General features: G+C 38.3%; 1 protein-coding gene across 8 annotated transcripts in view; it reads left to right on the forward strand.

Annotated features, from left to right (window-relative positions):
* The window catches only part of TMEM131 (transmembrane protein 131), a 192,050-nt gene that overhangs the window by 118,217 nt on the left and 52,323 nt on the right, over positions 1-21,510 (forward strand). For all 8 annotated transcript variants that reach the window (XM_027128902.1, XM_027128903.1, XM_027128904.1 and 5 more), the window contains 10 exons: positions 1,752-1,832; positions 5,484-5,634; positions 5,733-5,789; positions 6,724-6,785; positions 14,863-14,971; positions 17,975-18,083; positions 18,730-18,883; positions 18,975-19,145; positions 20,192-20,302; positions 20,394-20,528. In XM_027128902.1, coding sequence (XP_026984703.1) covers positions 1,752-1,832; positions 5,484-5,634; positions 5,733-5,789; positions 6,724-6,785; positions 14,863-14,971; positions 17,975-18,083; positions 18,730-18,883; positions 18,975-19,145; positions 20,192-20,302; positions 20,394-20,528 — 1,140 coding nt within the window. The remainder of the gene's footprint in view (positions 1-1,751; positions 1,833-5,483; positions 5,635-5,732; positions 5,790-6,723; positions 6,786-14,862; positions 14,972-17,974; positions 18,084-18,729; positions 18,884-18,974; positions 19,146-20,191; positions 20,303-20,393; positions 20,529-21,510) is intronic.

Here is a 21,510-nt window from a genome sequence, read left to right on the forward strand (position 1 = left end):
AAAAAAAAAAAAAAAAAAAAAAAAAAAAAGAAATGAACTATTAGTACATAAAACAACATGGTGGATCTCCAGATAATTACACTGAATAAAAGCAGCCAGACACAAGAGTACATACTGTATGGTTCCATTTATATAAAACTCTATAGACACTACAGACTAATGTAGAGTGGCCAAGAGCAGTTCAGTGGTTGCCTGGGGATGGGAGAGGGCAGAGGGTGACAGGTGGATTGCAAAGGTCATGAGGAAACTCTAGGAGGTAAAGGGTTTATTTAATATTGTAATTATAGTAGTAGCTTCATGCCTGTGTACATGTCAGAATTCATCAAGTTGTACACTTTAAAAATGTATAGGGCTTTCCTGGTGGCGCTGTGGTTGAGAGTCCGCTTGCCGATGCAAGGGACACGGGTTCGTGCCCTGGTCCAGGAAGATCCCACATGCTGCGGAGCGACTGGGCCCGTGAGCCATGGCTGCTGAGCCTGCACGTCCAGAGCCTGTGCTCCGCAACGGGAGAGGCCACAACAGTGAGAGGCCCGCGTATCGCAAAAAAATAAATAAAAATAAAAATGTATAGTTTAGGGCTTCCCTGGTGCCTCAGTGGTTAAGAACCTGCCTGCCAATGCAGGGGACACAGGTTCGAGCCCTGGTCCGGGAAGATCCCACATGCTGCAGAGCAACTAAGCCTGTGCGCCACAACTACTGAGCTTGCGCTGTAGAGCCCGCAAGCCACAATTGCAGAGCCCACGTGCCGCAACTACTGAAGCCCGCGCACCTAGAGCCTGTGCTCTGCAACAAGAGAAGCCACCGCGATGAGAAGCCCAGGCACCACAAGGAAGAGTAGCCCCTGCTCGCTGCAACCAGAGAAAGCCCGTGCGCAGCAACGAAGGCCCAATACACCAAAGATAGATAGATAGATAGATAAATAATTTTTTAAATGTATAGTTTATTGTACATGAATTATACCTCAGTAAACAGTTTTTAAAAATCATGGGTTGGGACTTCTCTGGTGGTCTAGTGGTTAAGACTCCACACTCCCAATGCAGGGGGCCCAGGTTCGATCCCTGGTCAGGGAACTAGATCCTACATGCCGCAGCAAAGATCCTGCACTCAGCAGTGAAGATCCCGCCTGCTGCAACTAAGACCCGGCATGGCCAAATAAATAAATAACTATTTAAAAGAAACAATCATGGGTGTAGGTACAAGCCACAGAGATACATTAATAGTAGCTGTGATTTTGCTACAGAAGTCTTCAAATATTTTCATTCTGCACTGATATTGCTGCATATGCTGAAGAATGATATGCTCTTCACTATGTCACAATTACAGTAGTTATTAGATCTGCTGCTAGATCTTGTTATAAATGTGTGAATAAACAAGCATTTGTGTTACTAAAAGAACTGTAAAATTTGTATTTCTAAAATATGATACTTTCCATAAACTGTTTCCTTAGGAAAAAATAGAAATAAATGTCCTACGGTTGGATTTCCTAAAATCCAGTCTCTGAAACAGCTACACTGTTTCCGAGTTCAATATTTCAAAGTTACCTTGCTTTAACTAAATACACCACCACTGCTCACCCACATGAGCACTGCCTCTGGTGATGTGACGCCACACTTACCCTACATTTATATCTGTAAACGTCTTTAAATTTTTTCTGATGAACAATTAGGGTGTCAAACGTTTCTGTATAACAGCAAATCACTTGCATTGAAAACATGATTTTGACTTAACCATCATGTGCTCCTTTGTCACAGGTTGTAGAAATGTACTCTAGTGGAGGAGATCTTCACCTCGAACTTCCGACAGGTCAGCAGGGAGGCACCAGGAAACTGTGGGTGAGTGCTGACGTGTTCTCTCTTGTGAGCTCACATGAAACCAGTTATTCTCTTAAATACACCAGAAAATACTTAACTCCTCATCACCTGAAGAAATACGGGTGACTTTTCTGTAATTATTGTCTTAATATTAAACTTATATCAAACTAACACAACATTGTAAAGCAACTCCAGTAAAAATTAATTTAAAAAGATAAAATAAATTTATATCACATATACTTGAAAATTGGAGAGACAGAGAGAAATAGAATAGTAATTTTTGGAAAGAGCAGTGAACAAAAATTGGTGTAAGCTCTAACCCACTGTGTGGAAAGAAAGAGGTTTTAACTATTCTTCCTCAGAATAATATTAGTAAAGTTGTCTCTGAATCTAATCATTTATAATATGCTTTACACTAATATTGAAGAAGAAAAAAAAAAAAACGTGAGGAGGACCTGCTCCATGTTTTAAGGTAAAGCATTGAACACGCATACTCACTGTTGGTGGAGGAGATGCCATTTGCAGAGGGAACATAGTCAGGCCCTCCTGATGACTTAGAAACTTTAAATTTTTAGGCGGTCTATAGCCACATTTAATGCTATTTAATATTTGACAGTACTCTGTGTCCATGGTTAGAGAACCACTTTTTCTTGGAGAATACTAGCAAATATTAACAGATTAATGAATACCTAGTAACTACCTTATTTACAAAGGTTCCTGCCATAGGAGGGTTGTTTTTATTTTTTTTAATGTTGCCTACCCAGCTTTAATCAAAGAAGGGAAAGTCATAGAAAATGCAGTTCTTGTACCAAGGTCACTAAAATCGCTGCTCATTCGTAATTGAAGACACACGGATCTGACCACTATGAATAGGTTCTGAACATCAAAGTTTCTTTGTTAATTGCTCTGTTAAACACACACAGCCTCTAGATTCTGTCATATGACCAGTCTCAGCCAGGGAAGGGACGTGGAGGGGACGCTTTTAGGATATTGACTTGAACATTTAGAAACCGATTTGTCAGTGACTAGGTTAACTTCTAAGATGTAGAAACACTCTAGCAGGTAGAAATGTGTAATGGATGGTCTCTTTATATCCTTTCACAAAAATGATTTACCTTGAAATTACGATATTGTTTGAAAAGCCTTTGGGAGAAATAGTGTATAAAACAGTGCTTCATAGAATTAACTATAAGCAATTAAATTTGTATTATAATTCTAGATAGAAGAACTAAGAATTTACTATGAAATATAACCGGATTCTAATAAATAAACATTAAAAAATTCAGATTTCTGATTAGTTAAGAACTGTAACGAATGGTAGCAGACATGGCAGATTGTTTTAATACTCCTAGCAGCTACGAGAAAAGATATAGTGACTTATTCCTACAAATCTAGAGTGAGAAAAAGTCAATTGGCCTTGACCTCACCCCCAGCCCATTTCAGTGTACATGAGAAAACCCCAGCTCCTAAAGATGGGGAAGTGGATGGTCTATCTCTAGTGGGCCCAGGAGGGTTCCAGTCACCTCTTTCCTACTTTGAGACTAAAAAGTTAAGAGAGTAGAGGCAAGTGAAGACCAGTAAATTCTAAACCATGGGGATTTCTTAAAATAGGCCAAAAGGTGTGTGCAGAAAAACTCTGGTGGTCCCGAGGGAGCCAGATTATTCAAAAACCAGGAAAAGAATTATACCTCAAAAACAAATTTTTTTTCCAGTGAGTCTTCCTTCTAGTGTAGATGTAAGTGTTCTCTTTTTATGAACCTAAAAAGTTATGCTATCTTACATGCTCAGAGCCTTACTGAACGCGGTTGGTGAACTGTGGATTTGCTTGGGAAGCTTTGTTTTGTTAGGTTTTAAATGAAAGGAGAGCAGAGTCTACTCTCTCTTGGTTAGCATTTAAAGAGAATCCTAAATGGGCAGAAGACCATTTCTCCAAAGAAGATATACAGATTGCCAACAAACACATGAAAGGATGCTCAACATCACTTATCATTAGAGAAATACAAATCAGAACTACAATGAGGTATCACCTCACACCAGTCAGAATGGCCATCATCAAAAAATCTACAAACAATAAATGCTGGAGAGGGTGTGGAGAAAAGGGAACCCTCTTGCACTGTTGGTGGGAATGTAAATTGATACAGTCACTGTGGAGAACAGTATGGAGGTTCCTTAAAAAACTAAAAATAGAACTACCACTTGACCCAGCAATCCCACTACTGGGCATATACCCAGAGAAAACCATAATTCAAAAAGAGTCATGTACCACAATGTTCACTGCAGCTCTATTTACAATAGCCAGGACATGGAAGCAGCCTAAGTGTCCATCGACAGATGAATGGATAAAGAAGATGTGGTGCATATATAAAATGGAATATTACTCAGCCATAAAAAGAAATGAAATTGAGTTATTTGTAATGAGGTAATGAGGTGGGTGGACCTAGAGTCTGTCATACAGAGTGAAGTATGTCAGAAAGAGAAAAACAAATACCGTATGCTAACACATATATATGGAATCTAGGAAAAAAAACTGGTTCTGTAAAACCTAGGGGCAGGACAGGAATAAAGACGCAGACGTAGAGAATGGACTTGAGGATACGGGGAGGGGGAAGGGTAAGCTGGGACGAAGTGAGAGAGTAGCATTGACATATGTACACTACCAAATGTAAAACAGATAGCTAGTGGGAAGCAGCCGCATAGCACAGGGAGATCAGCTCAGTGCTTTGTGACCACCTAGAGGGGTGGGATAGGGAGGGTGGAAGGGAGACGCACGAGGGAGGAGATATGGGGATATATGTACATGTATAGCTGGTTCACTTTGTTATAAAGCAGAAACTAACACACCATTGTAAAGCAATTATACTCCAATGAAGATGTTAAAATAAATAAATAAATAAAACATTATTTAGCTAAAATAATAGTATATTCTGAAACTGTTGCATATGAAGAGACAGTTAATGAGTATGCCGCTAAAAAGTGTAGGGAAAAAAGTATTACAGAGATGTATCAGGAAGTCCATCAATTAAAAGAATTTTGTTTAAAAAAATAATAAATTAAAAAAAGAATCCTTTTTGCGATGACCTAGAGAGGTAGGATAGGGAGGGTAGGAGGGAGGCTCAAGAGGGAGGGGATATGGTGACATGTGCATGCATATGGCTGATTCACTTTGTTGTACAACAGAAACTAGCACAGTATTGTGAAGCAGTTATACTCCAATAAAGATCCGTTAAAAAAAAAGAGAATCCTGTAAACTTCTGGAGAAGCAGTTTCCCTCTGATGGTGATGTCTCTGTTGTTTAGAGAATTTCAGGACTGAATTATATACCCAAGCACCAGCAATACATCAAATAGTAATTGATTTTTATAGATAAACTCTATCTTAATCACTTATCATCTTAATGATGATTTTGCCACTGACAGTTTGTTTTCATATAATTTTATTTCTTTCATTTTGCTCAGTTTTACACACCATACTTCATTAGTTTTAAGATATGTGTGTTTTTAACATCCTCCAAAATTGGACTGTGTGTTATAATCAGTGGAATGAATATATTTGTTTAATTGGCAATATGTTTTTTTTCTTAGTGTATAAAATAATAGTGCATCTTTCAGGTGATGTCATCTTATTCAGTAAACTGTGGTGGTTTTGCTACATTATGGTCTGTTAACTTGTCAGGAAATTCCTCCTTATGAAACCAAGGGAGTGATGAGAGCCAGTTTTTCATCTAGAGAAGCAGATAATCACACAGCTTTCATAAGAATAAAGACTAATGCTTCAGACAGCACGGAGTTTATCATTCTTCCAGTTGAGGTGGAGGTTACTACAGGTGAGTGGATGACTAAAGGAGCTGCAAGTTTGTTTTGGTTTCAGTACATCCTGCTCTGGCGAAATGAAATGTAATTGTTTACTTTTCTTTTTTCCAAGCTCCTGGAATTTATTCCTCAACTGAAATGTTAGATTTTGGTACACTGCGAACACAAGGTAAAAAAAGAGACAGTGTCTTTATAGGTCTTTTAAAAAAATCCCTGTATTCATTGCTGAATGGCTCTACTTTAACTCCTTTGTAATTAATTCAGCTTTGAAAGTTATTTCTCAGTGGGTCACATGATCTTGTAGAAATCTGCTTTTGGGAACTCAGAGCCCTTAGTGATTTATACCCCATTCCTCTGAGGGATACCACCGCTTACAAGAGGGGAAAGCAATGTCATGGGTAACTTAAGTCTTCTAAATGGAAGATTGAGGCATCAAGTCGCTTCTTAGTTTCTTAATCCAGTTTCTCACCTATTTAGTTATGCTGAATCTTTTCTTTTAATAGTAAAACAAAGGAAGTAAAAAGATTGCTGGATTTTTGTTTAGATATGGATTATTCAATTGCATTATAATAACGTAATGTTAGAAATTGGTCCCCAGTAGTCAGAGAAAGAATTCAAATTCTAAAATTGAAAATAACCAAAAAAGGATTTATTAAGAGAAAAGTAAGAGTACCTGTAATATGGGATTCCTGTGGGCCATATGTGATTAAAAATTTGGTTGTTTAGGATTGAAGACTCATTTCTGAAAATTAGATTTGGTTTTAATATAATAATTTTATATTGTACTTTACTGAATTGCTTCATTATGCTTTGCTGGGAAACTAAAAGATAGTGATAACGTCAACTTCAATGAAAACTTTTGTTTTGTTTTGTTTTTTGGTCCGATTGTTTAGGAGGGGGCAGTTCCTATAGTACTCACTGTCCTTAAGAGTAAGGCAGTTCCTGTCAAGGAGTGTGATTGTCACATTCTTTTTATAAATGTGATTGTTATTCTAGTTCACATTCTAAAATACATTCAGTCTGATATCTAAAAAGAGAAAGATTCTAACTTGCTATAAAGCATACCATTTTAAGAAATATTTTCTTTTCCTCAATTTTAACAGATCTACCAAAAGTTTTAAATCTTCATTTATTAAATTCAGGAACAAAAGATGTACCAATAACAGTAAGTTTTTACTTTTCTTTTTCCTAATTTATATATTCTTTGTTTTTAAACTTATGACAGTTTAAAATGATTAAACTCTTGCTCTAAAGGAATTCTATTTTATGGTGACCTGGTGACACTTTGGTTCAAAGCGTGATACAAGAAACCTGTTCTGCCTCTCTAATCACCAGATTTTCGGGATGAGAAGGGCATGTGGACAATCTTCTCCAAGCTAAGTGTGAACCAAAGTTCATGAGGTTCCTGTTTAGGCCTGTAGAGTCTGATAAATCCTAGGATTTGCGTGCCATGTGCAAAGAAAAACGGGTTGTTAGACTTAAGGTACAGTTAAGTAAAAAGAGAGAAGAAAAGATTCAGATGAGTTGGAAAGAGAAATAAGGAAGCAAAGAAATCCGGTAGGTAGTGGTTGAGTGCTGTTAACATTTGTCTCTGGTACCCCTTCTAACCTGCAGCTGCCGTAGTTACCCTTGACAGCACACTGTAAACTAGGGTCCTCTCTCCCCCTCACACATACTCGAAGAACAGGTGACTTTGATGCCTTGTAAGTGGAAGTGGAGTGTCATGAGATGGTGAGCAAGGTCACTGTGCATTAAAATGTGGTTACCTGGGATGACCATCTCTCCCGTCACTTGGGGTTTGTATACTCTCTTCTCTTTGGTCTCTATTCCACCATTTGGTGGTAAACTCTGGGTTTGGGCAGGGATGGGCAACAGTCTGTTAAGTCTCAAAGCCCATCTGATCTATTTCATTTTATCAGAGTTCTCTGAATTTAGGTTTTCTGACATCAGCACAGGTTATAATAAAAATATACTGCTTTCCTCTTCCCTTATTCTCTTTGTAACTTGGGAACCTCACCAGGAGGTGAGGTGGGGAGCTAAAGCAAAATCTAGGTAGACCTTGCTCACTAGTAGAGTCATAGTCTAAGCAGTGTCCTGCCATATGACCTAGTATTTCTTCCTGCTAGGTAGGAGGATTGGGGGTGGGTTAGGGGAATGGAGTCTGGTAAAGCAGCGGTCCCCAAACTTTTTGGCACCAGGGACCGGTTTTGTGGAAGACAGTTTTTCCACGGACCGGGGTGGGTGTGGGGGGACGGTGGGGGATGGTTCAGGCGTAATGCGAGTAATGGGGAGCAGCAGATGAAGCTTCACTTGCCCACCGCTCACCTCCTGCTGTGCGACCCAGTTCCTAACAGGCCGCAGACTGCTACCGGTCTGCGGCCCGGGGGTTGGGGACGCCTATGGTAAAGAACTTCCCCCAATCTGCAGTGGAGCTGAAACTACCCCAACCTGAGGTTCCTAGCACTGCAGTGTTAGGCCGACTGAGAGGGACCTGCTCTGAAGGTGCCTGAGTCTGCTGGGATTCATGCCCCTGCTCCTTGGTGAAGTCTTCAAGGGCCTGGGACCCTTCCACAGATGACAAGGAACAGCTCCTTTGACCTAACCACTCTGATACTATATTTTTCTTAAAAAAAAAACCACATAGTGCTGACTGTTACTGCTATATTGAGGGGTTAGTGATTGTTTTTGCCTCTTTAATCTGTATTGAAATTTTCACAAGTCTATAGAAAAATGAGCAAAATAAGAGCAATATAGGGCTTCCCTGGTGGCGCAGTGGTTGGGAGTCCGCCTGCCGATGCAGGGGACGTGGGTTCGTCCCACATGCCGCGGAGCGGCTGGGCCCGTGAGCCGTGGCCGCTGAGCCTGCGCGTCTGGAGCCTGTGCTCCGCAACGGGAGAGGCCACAACAATGAGAGGCCAGCGTACCGCAAAAAAAAAAAAAAAAAAGAGCAATATAAATATTTATAAAAATATGAGTGTGTATATGTTAACATAATTAACATAAAGTTGTAAACACCATTTCTGGATAAGGACTATTCTGAGATAATGTCATTGTTTCTTTGACATTAAAATGTTTGTTGTTTTATCATTAAAGGTAGTAGATAGTTGGGAGAGGGTTGTTTTTGTTTTTTTAACAGAATAAGTGGGGAAGTGTTCTTTCCTCTTCTGTTTTTGAAGGATTGATGTTAATTCTTCTTTAAGTGTTTGGTGGAATTCACCAATAAAGTCATCTGGGCCTGGATTTTTCTTTGTGGGAAGTTTTAAAATTATTAATTCAATCTCTTTACTTGCTACAGGCCTGTTCAGATTTTCTTTTTCTTCTTGAACCAGTTTCAGTAACTTACGTCTTCCTAGGAATTTTTTCATTTCATCTAAGTTATCTAATTTGTTGGCATACCATTGTTCACAGTATTCCCTTATAATACTTTTTTTTTTTTCCTGTGAGGTAGGTAGTAATGGCCCATCTTTAATTGTTTTTAGCAATTAGAGTCTTCTCTATATTAAAAAAATTTTTTTGGTCAGTCTAGCTAAAGGTTTGTTGATTTTGTTGACCTTTTCAAAGGACCAACTTTTGGTTTTGTTAATTTCCTTTTTTTTTTTCCCTTTGGTTTGATACCAAAATACCCTTTGTTTTATGAAGAAAGGTAGTAGATAGTAGGAATTTCTCCTTCCCTGCCACCAACATCCTCACATTTGCAAAATAAAAAGTTAGAAAACCTGTTAGACTTCCTCACACACACACACACACACACACACACACATTTTAGATTTTACCAGTGAAATGCAAAGGCCTAATAACCACTGCTCTGTTACAACATTTTAAAATCTCACTTTGTACTCAGAATTGTGCTTCCTTTTGTTCAAATGTCCTAGTTTACTATATCAGACTCTCCTCTGCAATGGAGCGTGATTCCTGCTGCTAGATTTGTCCAGCTTGCTTTGGCTACAGCCTACAAGAAGTTCTCTGAACTTCTTGGTCCTGGATTTCTTCTTGAGCCCAGTTGGCATCATGAAGCACAGTTACCGCATACGTGATGATGTGCACACAACTCCCTCCCCAGCCCTTTCCTGCCCGCATGCTCAGGGCACTGACCTCCACGAAGGAAAACTCCTGAAGCACACCGTCTGGCCGTACGTCCTGGGATTCAGCAGCGCATTTGCCTGGAGGGCAGACCCTGCCTATTGGTGGATCACTTGCCATTGCCTCCGTTTGAGATGTCAGATAATTTTTACTTTTTATGTGTTCTGCATGCTGTTTGTCTCTTACTGGTTTCTTCAGTCTGTGGGATGTCTTGTACAGAGGAGGAACTCTCATGCTTTTGGGGCAGACTTCAGGCCTTGAAGTCACTTCTCCAAATGTGAGGGCTTAGAGATTTGATGGGAAAGTGCATTTACTTAGCCCAAGCATTCTGGTCTAACTTTTTACATACAATAAATAGACTCAAACAAATGTCTTTTTCAATAAACATTTTCTAGAAAAATGAAGTTAGCAATTCTAAGAATGTGAATGAAAAAATGTAATTCATTTATGATAGGTAATTCAATATAAACAGGCCCATGTTCCTCCTTTTCTCTTTTATTAAGGAGTTTTAGGATACACTGTAAGTGAACATTTTTCTTACCGTGGGTTAGACATATCTAGGTTCTTTACACAGATTACCTTGTTTGATACAGCTCTCTTGTAACGTACTCAGGTCCTTGTTTTCCAAATAGGGAAAATGAGTCAGACCTTTTTATTTTTAAGTGACTTAATTTGACTGTAAAATGTACAAGTTACATGAAAGTATATTAGGGATATAATGATACTTACTAATCAAGTCTTTATGAATATATCGTTTTATATTCAATATTCCCATTAACCTATTGATTTATGTATATGTGTTTAGATCTACATTTGTATCTACCTATGTATGTATTTTTTTCTAACGTCCGAAGCCTATACTCTGCCAGGGTTTTGGTAGTTTTATCTCATTTCCTCATTCATTCCTTCATTCACTCATTCAGTCAATATTTAATAAGCATCAACTATATGCTAGCTTCTGTGCTAAGTACTGAGCATACAGAAGGGAATCAGACAACCAAGGTCTTTGTCCTTACTGAGCTCATTTTTTAGCTGGGAGACAGACAAACAGGTATGCAGCATAATTGTAAATTGAGAAATAAGCAGAATGGCATGTAAGTCGGGGAGGGAGTTGGTTTAGATAGAGTTGTCTCTGAAGAGCTGACGTTTGCAGTCATAACTCAAGAGTGAGAGGTAGGCACCCATAAGAAAAGCTGGTGGCCAAGTGTTCCCATCAAAGGGATCAGCAAGTGCAAAGGAATAGCTTTGATGTCAAGGGAAGCAGGGTTGAGGGGGTGGTTTGAATGGAAAAGATGAAGGCTGGAGAGTCAATCAGGGCTTCCTGGGGCCCTGGGAGGGGTTTAGATTTTATTATAAGTGCAATGGGAAGTTACAGAATTGTAAGCAAGAGAGTGATGTCATTTGATTTATGCGTTGTAAAAAGTCAGTGTAGCTGCTTGTGGAGAATGAACTACAGAAGGTTAAAAATCTGTTGCATGGTCCACTTGAGAAACGACGGTAGCTTGGACTCCTCGCCTCATCAGCCAGGGGATGAGCCCATCTGCCATGGAAACTGAGTTTTAAGAGAGCTTCCCAAGGTTTTTCCTGTGTTTTTCTCCATAATATGCCAGACCTAGAGACTGGTGCATTTTTTTAAGTGTCCTCCCTCCCTCCATTTCACAACTATATAGAATTTTAGGATGAGCTCAACAAGGCTAAAACCCAGAGGGTTTTTTAAAATTTCCCTTCAGGGAATTCAGAGTCTCTTCATCTTTCAAGACAGAAGACCACTAAAGGAAGCAGCTCCAAATATAAGTTCCTCACCTGTCAATGGACAAGATGCCCAGGTCCAAGCCTTCCTGACATTGTCTATAATGCAACTTTGAGAATATGGTTTTCCTCAATGTTTATAAAACAATACTATATAAATGATGGAATAAGTTTGCCTGAGATGTCTTAAGGCACCTTTGTATGAAGTTTCCTTGCTAATTAATGAATAAAAGCCACAGCTGTACTTAATTAATTTTACTAATGTCAACTTGACATGGACCTTAGCTCATTTGTGCACCTATTGTTAAAAATACAATTGCTATATACTGAAAGGTTATTTTTCTTGCTAGCTCAAAGTAGTTGAGTAGTTTCAGAATGTCCTGAGCCTTGAGTTTCACTTGAGAGTTACAGAGCATTAGTTGGGTATGAATGTCGTGAGAAAGGCTGGAACTATTGGGTTGGCCAAAAAGTTCGTTCGGTCTTTTCCGGAACAAACTTTTTGACCAACCCAGTATACTTCAAGCCTGTGCCAACTGCCTTTCCTGGGAGTCTTGCCATATTTTTTCCACTTCTTGATTATCTTTAAGTAAGCAACAGTTAGTGACTGGTACTAAAATATATTATTAGTATAAATATGCTTATTACAAGTTAATGATTATTTATTATTTTTCATTTAAAACTGTCAGAATGAGCCAGCTATTTAAGTGTTTTGCTTGTTTGTCTCTCTTTGTTTTTGTTTCCTTGGAAAACAGGTTTTAACTGATTGGGGGATTTTTTTTCTTTTAATGGTAACAGGTGAACAATTTAATTTAGACCATTTGTATAAAACATGAGTCAGTTGAATATTATTTTACTGTTAGTGTGACATGCTTTAAGGTAATAATACTGAATGTAAAGTTTTCCTCTGGTAAGAAAAATCTTAAAGTGTGTTTCATGTGAGAAAAACATTTTTTTCATCAAATATTTATTCTTAGTTCTTACTACTTACTGTGACTATGTATGGTAATAGATACCATTGCTTAGCTGTTTCTGACATGGGGTTGTGCTTGTTACTGATGAACCACCACTTAAATTCTTTAAGTGTTTGAAAATGGTCAAGGTTCCCTTGCTGCTGTATCATAATCAATAGAGTAAGTGAAAGAATTAGGAACCGTATGTGTCCTCTGTAAACTGTAAGGTTTTGTACGGTCATCTCTCTAACAGATCCTGACTTCAGGATAAACGTGTCTAATTCAAAAAAAAAAAAACAGCATAATTAGGGACTTCCCTGGTGGCCCAGTGGTTAAGACGCTGCACCTCCATGGCAGGGGGCCAGGGTTCAATCTGCGTCCCTGGTTAAGGAACTAAGATCCCACGTGCTGTGTGGTGCAGCCCCCCACCAAAAAAAAACAGCAAAATTAATAGAATCACAAAATTTTTCAGATAGGTGGAAACTTAGAAAAAAATCTAATCCAACCCCTAGGATTTTACGGGTGGGAGAAATAAGGCCCAGAGTAAATGGGCAGCTTACTCAGACTCACACTGCTGGTTAAATAGTTAGTATCCTTCTGTTGTAAACTCATCACTCTGGGTCTCACCTGTACTTCTATACTGCTTTCCTTTCCTTCGGAAAAAGTTTTTAGTGTAGTGTGATGAAACCAAATGAACCTTTTGTCCAGTTTGTAGTTTATCTTATAGTCAAACCGCTTTGTTTTACTGTTAAAAATACACACACACACATACACACATATACATATATATATACCATTCAAGGAATGAAGAGATTCATACTTTAAATGATTGCTAATAACAGCAAGCTTATTGATAGTAAGTATATTGATATGAACCAGTCAACTCCCAGCTCCATTAGAGATTCAAAAGCAAATGAGGGGCTTCCCTGGTGGCGCAGTGGTTGAGAGTCCGCCTGCCGATGCAGGGGACGTGGGTTCGTTCCCCAGTCCGGGAAGATCCCACGTGCCACGGAGCGGCTGGGCCCGTGAGCCATGGCCGCTGAGCCTGTGCGTCTGGAGCCTGTGCTCCGCAACGAGAGAGGCCACAACAGTGAGAGGCCCGCGTACCGCAAAAAAAAAAAAAAAAAAAAAAGCAAATGAGGAATTCTCAAAGAAGAAGAAAGAAAAAGAGTTAAAATACTGGGAGAGCCTGAGGCCAAGAGCTAAGGCAATTAAGATTTCTAGCACAGGAAACTGCAGGGCTATCCTCCCAGGCCTAGTAAAGACACTCGAACAGCTGAGGACTAACAGCAGTGGGAAGGGAGGCGCCCTGCTGACGGGGACTGAAAAGCAGTGTCTGTCATCACTCTGTATGTAACCAACTTTTTCCTATGATTGAAACACAATGCAAGAGACTGCTTTTCTTCACACTCTTCTGAGGTGCTTCTTGTGCCTTCAGAGGACTGTCCTTCATTCTCTATAGGCAGATTCCACCTTTATAAATGAGCAGAAAAGGTGGGTGGGGAGCTGGAGGAAGAACCTGGTGGCTCATGGGGATCTGACTGCGCCCATGTTAGCACGATTGCCTGATGAGTGTTCCTTTCTACAGCAAACATCTTGCTTTGACAAGTTTATAAAGTCCCTGAAAATTCAACGGAAATCCCAGAAGTGTTCTGAAATCAAAGTAGTATTCAAATTGCATTCTAAAAGAAGATTTTTGATCAAGACTTGTGTTCAATACCACAATTTTCATTAGTATATGTTTGGGCAGTAGGATGCCAGGTGAAGAGCCCTGGACCAAGTCAGGACAGCTGGTTTCCAGTTCTGTCTCTGGATGCCAAGCTGTTGAAACATCACTCAGTATTGCAAGATGTCCTTCATCTGTAAAACAGGGAAGGAAATTGGTATCTTTAAAGGGCCCTTCCCATGAAAAATGCTTTTTGTCAGTGCGGATTATCATATTAAAAAAGTAACTGCACTTAAATAGTACTTATTTTTTAAGCTTGCTCAAAAAGTGCAAGCTTTTACTGTTTTGTTGTTGTTTTAGGTTTAGTTGTTTGAACAGAAAGCTCTTACTTTGTTAAGTTGAAAGCGTTCTGACCTCTTCCAGGTTGCGCATCCCTGCCATCCGCTTCCTCACGGTTCACCCCACAGCTGGGAGTGCAGCCCCTATCATAAGTCCTCATGTCCCTTTCTCTTATATATAAATTAGGCATTCGTTTAGAAAATAAATACCTTTTCTTCTATGTTATGTATTCATACCCATTGTACTTTTTACAGTCACTTTATCATTTTCCTTCTGGTCATCATTTTATTTCATAAAAATAGTCTAATGAAGTTAATTTGAGGTCTTGTCAGCTTAGCCTACTCTATTTAAAGGGACCACATAAAGTTAAACTTTTCAAGTTTTGATTCTGCTTTACTTTTCACTATAAACGGAACCACTAGACTAAAATAATGCTATGTAAATTTTTCTCTTTGCAGAGTGTTCGACCTACACCACAAAATGACGCTATAACGGTACACTTTAAACCAATTACATTAAAAGCTTCAGAAAGTAAATATACCAAGGTTGCAAGTATCAGCTTTGATGGTAAGTGTTCAACTTTTTCTCTCTGATAGAGTGCTCTTATTTTGATAAATTAGAAGGCATCTATGTTGACATCTTAATATAGAAACCCAGACCATTTTACAGTCAGATATTATAGTACTGGTTAGGTTGGTTTTTCTTGTAAATCATCACCAGCTCTTATTTGATTGTTTCACGAAAGAAAATATTCTAACTTCATAAACCTGAATTAATATTAGCAAATACATTAGGGTTGGAACTAAATTTTTGTTATCTGGGCTCTTTTACATATATACCTATTATGCTTTGCCTTAATTATGAAGTCATTAATTTTTGTAATTAAGTGAATATATATTTGAATTTCAGAAGCATGTTTGAATTTAAGAGCAGAAATAAAGTATTTTCTGTAACATTTCCATATATTGGCTTTTATTAACGAGGCAGACTGTCCTACCTAAACTAAAATAACTGCCTTCATGATAGAATTGTCAAATTAGATAACAATGATTTCAAACACATATATTGTGTATTTTGACATTTGAAATATTAACCCAGACTTTAACATATTTTAATAGCATGTTTTTATTCAGTTTTGCCCACTTTACTAGAACATTTACTGAATTTGCTGTCATAACATTTTTTGAGTAGTGATGTAATGGCTGTCTGACTGTATATGTAATTTAAATTTAATGAAAGCTGAAACTCCCAGTGGGACTTGGCTCATAAGGGCACGGGCAAGTGAGGAGCCCTGAAGCTTAAGCTTTGGCCGCGGGATAAAGCCATCTTTACTCATGGTCCACATTTTACAACTAAGCTCCTCATCAGAAGAGAATATTTGGTCACTGAGTGACTACTGAGTGTGGCACAGTGTTTGTGAGAGCATCTATGCTCACCCCATGCACATGGAGAGTCTGGGCGAGAATCTGGAGCAACTGCACAGTTGGCTGCCAGCACAGTGTTCGTCCTGTGAGCTCAGAGAAAACTCCCAAAGAAGTTAAGATTAAATACATGGCATACTTCCATAGTCCAGCTGTCAGGAAATAATCAGTATTGTAGAAGGCTTGATAGCACAGATATTTCCAAATGTGTGATAAATTGTCTTCTGTGTTGCTAAGATACCAGCCATGACCACCAGTATCAGTGTCAGTATCAGTAGGTACATTGTCTTCCCTTACGGAGAAACAGAGCAACCAGTAATAATTTCTGACCCCAGGAACAACGTGTAGGACCTACCCTTCTGATAAATCCAAGGAGTGGGGGGGGGGCTGTACACTGGGGCAGCTGTGCTGTGTACTTCCCCCATTCTTCTTTTCCAGCTCCTGTATTGACAATACAGTGACTGTTTCCACTGAGATAAATGAAAGTCAGGAATGGTGGTTCTGAGATCACAGACTCCAAAATAAGTGTTTCTTAAAGAAATGATGTAAAATTTAACACAGAGACAAGGGAAAGCATCTTTTAAAGCAGGTGCTACATTTCTTAAAAGTGGTTTTTATTATCATGGGAAAATCCCTCCACCTTTCACCTCCCACCTCTCCCATCACCACCCCGGATTCCAATACAAATGATATTACCCTTGAGATTGCTAAGAAATGCTTGTTTTACTTAACTTTTAAAAATTTCAGGGGAATTCCCTGGTGGTCCACTGGCCTGGGTTCAATCCCTGTTAGGGGAACTAAGATCCTGCAAGCCGAGAGGCGTGGCCAAAATAATTAATTAATTTAAAAATTAAAATTTCAGAACGTGCCATGAATATTAACTCCACAGTGTTCACTTACCAAGCAAGCATGTCTCATCAACTCATGACTCTTTATGATTTTTAACTGAATTTTCTTGAGGTTTTGACCACTTTATTGCTAAAATATAACTTGATTAGATACTATGAAATGCCTGAATTATGGCCCTTGTTATCAGCCTTATGTCAGAATAAATAGCAAAAAAAAAAAAAAAAAAAAAATTTAAAGCATCCAGAAACGGCTCTACAGTAAAAAGCAGAAAGAAACGAGGTTTAATGGGAGTTTCAAAAATCTGGATCTGCGCTGTCCGTACATAAGCCACATACTAGATGTCACTCCATTCTTTTTGTTGTTCTTTTTTTGGGCTAAAGTTGGATAACAAACATTTGCAGAACTTACGTATGAATTCTTCTCATAAGTGGAAGTGTTCCTGAAGTACTTACAGGGGATAAAGATACACAGCTTCTTTATTTGCTTTGGAAAGAACATCTAATGGGTACACAGATTGGATCCAACTGACTCTTTTCTGTAATTCCAGATGGAATGATTCAGAAGTGCTACAAAACTTAAAGGTTTTACTTCATCTGTGAGGACAGTATGATGGCAGGGAGGGTATATGCCTCCTCTTACACTATAGGTTAGGGTTGGCTAATATAAAAAGTCAGGGCTCATAACTCTTGACATTTTTTGCACCAGGCTACTTTATTGGTATTTATAGCAAGACTCTGGCCACACAAGGAATGTTATTTCTTAATCCAGCTGTAAACTAGCAGTTCTCAACTTGGGGGGCTGGGCAGTTTTGCCTCCCAGGGGATGTTTGGCAACGTCTACAGACACTTTTGGTTGTCACAGCTGATGTCTAGCAAGAGGCCGTCCTGTGCACCGCCCAACATCCCGGAGAGCACAGGGACAGCCACTCTGCCACCCAACAGCGAGTTTACCTGGCCTAAAATGTTCGTAGTGCCAAGGTTGAGAAACCCTGCTGTAGGTAAAGCCAAAGATTATGGCTGTAGAGAAAGGAGCTCAGATATAGCGCTTTTCCTCCTGAATTGTGTTCACTTGCTAATTCCTTACCTGTTTATCGCATTACAGGGAAATTAAAGTATCTTCCCATTTTTGTATGAAAAATGTGATATTTCAGTTAAAATGTTGTAAAAGTATTCTTTGTGCCAGTTTGAAAGCTCAGCTTCTTAAGATTTTGTCAGTCTACATGCAACGTCACTCTCATCATCCTCTGTATAAACTCTTTGGTAGCAAAATGTGACAGATTATGTTTTATGCTTCCTTTCAGCATCAAAGGCAAAAAAACCATCTCAGTTTTCTGGGAAAATAACTGTTAAAGCAAAGGAAAAGAGTTATTCTAAACTTGAAATACCATATCAAGCAGAGGTTTTAGATGGGTGAGTTTTTCTTTAAAATAAACTTTATAACTTTTTATTAATAAATAAATTCATTGATCTTAGCAAAAGTAGTAGCCAAATTCACATAAACTCCATGGAATTCGTGTTGAGAAGAACAAATTCAACTATAAAGGAGAAAAATCTCCTGTATTTTGTTTATTTTTTTTACTTTTTTAGAAGAAAGAGGTAAATGGGATGATATGATTTGGGCTTAAATGAAGTCTTAATGATTCCATAATACAATAGAAAAATGAATCTGTGATTTTTAAATCATTTGAACCATTTCCTTTCTGTAATTCTTTTTGTAACATGCAAGTGGCTATGGCTTATTATTAAAGTATATTGTCACTTGAAACAAAATCATGTATATTCCTTTATAGACTTGTTAAACACTGTTCTAGAATTACAGCTTTTTATAAATGGGCAATAATATATGTAGTTCATTTTCTAATTATACTTTAACCAATAATAGTTTAATGTCCAGCATGGCAGGGACTCCATGTGGTCAACCACTAAAATGTTTATGGTCTTAATTCTCTAATAACAGTCATAACGCTGAACGTAAATTATTACTCACAGCGAAAGAACTTGGATTTTAAATTAACACGTGGAAATAAAAATAATTTATTTTGTTTTTTTCAAATAGCTATTTGGGATTTGATCACTCTGCAACATTATTTCACATCCGAGACAGTCCTGCTGATCCTGTGGAAAGGCCAATTTACCTCACTAACACTTTCAGTTTTGCGATCCTCATTCATGATGTGTTGCTACCAGAAGAAGCCAAAACAATGTTTAAAGTATGTCTGGGAACCCTCGTACTTTTAATTTTACTGATCTGCCAAGCAAGTGATGCTGACACATTGTTTTTTCTCTCCCATCATTTCCTAGGTTCACAACTTCAGCAAACCAGTCTTAATTCTTCCAAATGGATCAGGATACATTTTCACTCTGTTTTTTATGCCATCTACATCATCCATGCACATAGATAACAATATTTTACTTATTACCAATGCCTCTAAGTTTCATTTACCTGTGCGGGTATACACAGGTTTTTTAGATGTAAGTATGCTATCTGCCTTTAAAATTTAAGCTCCCTACACGTCTTTTGTGTTTTCAGCTACTATTAGCCAGTCGTGTTGCACACACTTAAATTTTGCTATTTCTGTGCTTTACAAGTTGTCCTAATTCCTCCCTCGTCAGTACTTACAAGATTTTCACCCTCCCAGTGGCCATGTCTCCTCATGATGCAGTTGACTCCTCTAGTTACGCCTCTATTTAGATGTTTTCCACATTCCACTTTCTCTTGGTTTTGCTTTTAAACTGTCATAGTCATGGGGAAGCTAAAAACGAGCTAAGTGGAAGAAAGATAATAAGCAGGGAAGAAAGACTATAGGGCGGGTGAAAAGAAAACTCTGTAGGGAAGAGATGACCAAAACCAAGAAGTCCAAGAATGAAGAAGAGAACCAGATAAGAAAGAGGGAATAGGTGGGAAAGACACAGCTGGAATAGTCACCGAAATACGGCAGGAAAGGTCTTTCTAGTACAGAAAACAAGCCAGGAAAAAAAATCCAAACAAAGCTGTGCTTAAAATTATCAATGCAAGAAGTTTAGATGAGAAAGAAAACTGATAGGAAAGATAGAAAAGAAAGTGAAAACAGAGAGATGCAGTTCTCCAAAAAGCTAGCATCAACAAGAATTTTAGAGCTGAAGGGACCGTCACTATTGTACCACTCCTTCTGCATTTCTTGCTTAAATGGTTACTGGTTTGTAGCTGCTTTCATGAATGTGTGATGTTTGCTGAGACTGAGGACTTTTTGCCTAATTCCCCAGGGCTCCACTTAATCTCACCTAGCACTTTAGTTTCCTGCTGCTTTTATGTGCCTTCAGAGGAGAACTAGCAATTCAGTAGAGGCCATGAGTGTTTTCCTTTCTGAGTAATCAAAATATTCCCATTGTACAAAGTTCTTAATTATATATTATGTATGCGTATATTTACATAAAATATAGGAACCTTAGTATATCTTAATACAGTTACTTTTTCTTGATAACATTCTCTTACATAAGTGTGACTTTACATTTAATCTAGTTCTTTTATATCTTTCCAGTACTTTGTATTACCCCCCAAAATAGAAGAACGTTTCATAGATTTTGGTATACTGAGTGCTACAGAAGCAAGTAGCATTTTATTTGCAATTATAAACAGCAACCCAATTGAGGTAAAAAAAAAATTGTTTTTATTCTCACTCACATTTAAGGATTTTATGCTAGTGCCGCAATAATCACTTTCATATCTTTCTCTTTTTTAAGTTGGCTATAAAAAGTTGGCATATCATTGGAGATGGTTTATCAATAGAACTCGTAGCTACTGAAAGAGGCAATAGAACTACAATAATCTCAAGCCTTCCAGAGTTAGAAAAATCCTCCTTATCAGACCAGTCATCAGTAAGTTAACTTTTTTATTGTTTCCTTAAACTTAGATGTAAACCTCAAATAGAAGACTAGTGATCATAATATTTTTATGAGAGTTGCAATAGCACTGACTATTTGATGTTGAAAGGACCTTATAGGTAGTCTGCTTAAACCCCTTCCTCTCATGGTGAGAGAGCACTTGAGACTCAAAGGAGTTAAGTTGTAACACAAGTGTCCTGACAGGAGAAATTCCCATGGGTAGTAAACTAACCCTGTGTTCACTGAATTCACTAGGCAGAAGAGATAGCCCTGCACGTTGATAGAAGGTGTTTTCAATTATACAGTAATGTTTCTGGTCAGTTCTCTGTACTGATTGGAAGAGAGTATCAGTGAGGCAAACATCGTTTGGTGGAGCTCTGTGTGGATCTCCCTGTATACTTTTACTCTATCTTATGTACAGTTGGTCATAAAAGAGCATGAAACAAGAGTAAATGAATACAGCAGTCTAAGCCCTGACCACTACTGAAAAGAGAACTTGGAGTTTATACCTACTCAGAACAGAATTAGTAGAATCACCTTGTACGACTTCGAAGGAGCAGAAGATATGTCATCTGTAGGTTAGCATAGAACTTCTTGTGGCAGTTTTACAAAAGGAAAAGCAAGTGTCCTTACGCACAGAGGTTATTGACAAATATGCTTCCATGGAATGCCATAGGTCATAAAAATTGACTTAAACATCCCCCAAAATAGGTTTTTTGGAGGACAGTCTGGCAACATATACCACTCCTGGGAATGTTTTCCATGGAAGTAATTGAAAGAGCCAAAAGCTGTGAGAATGCAGATGTTTGATAGCATTATTAATAATTCCAAATGACTGGAAACAGCCACATGCATAAAGTCATGATTTTATGATTGAATATTAAAGCAAATAAAAAGCTGTAAATACGATTGTATGTAGAAATTTGGAAAAGGATTTCTGAAAAAGTGGGAAATAGTACTAAATAATGTGTATTCT

This window comes from Aethalodelphis obliquidens, unplaced genomic scaffold (assembly GCF_003676395.1).
Source record: "Aethalodelphis obliquidens isolate GAN/ISIS:26980383/991018 unplaced genomic scaffold, ASM367639v1 scaffold35, whole genome shotgun sequence".
Classification (NCBI taxonomy): domain Eukaryota; kingdom Metazoa; phylum Chordata; class Mammalia; order Artiodactyla; family Delphinidae; genus Aethalodelphis; species Aethalodelphis obliquidens.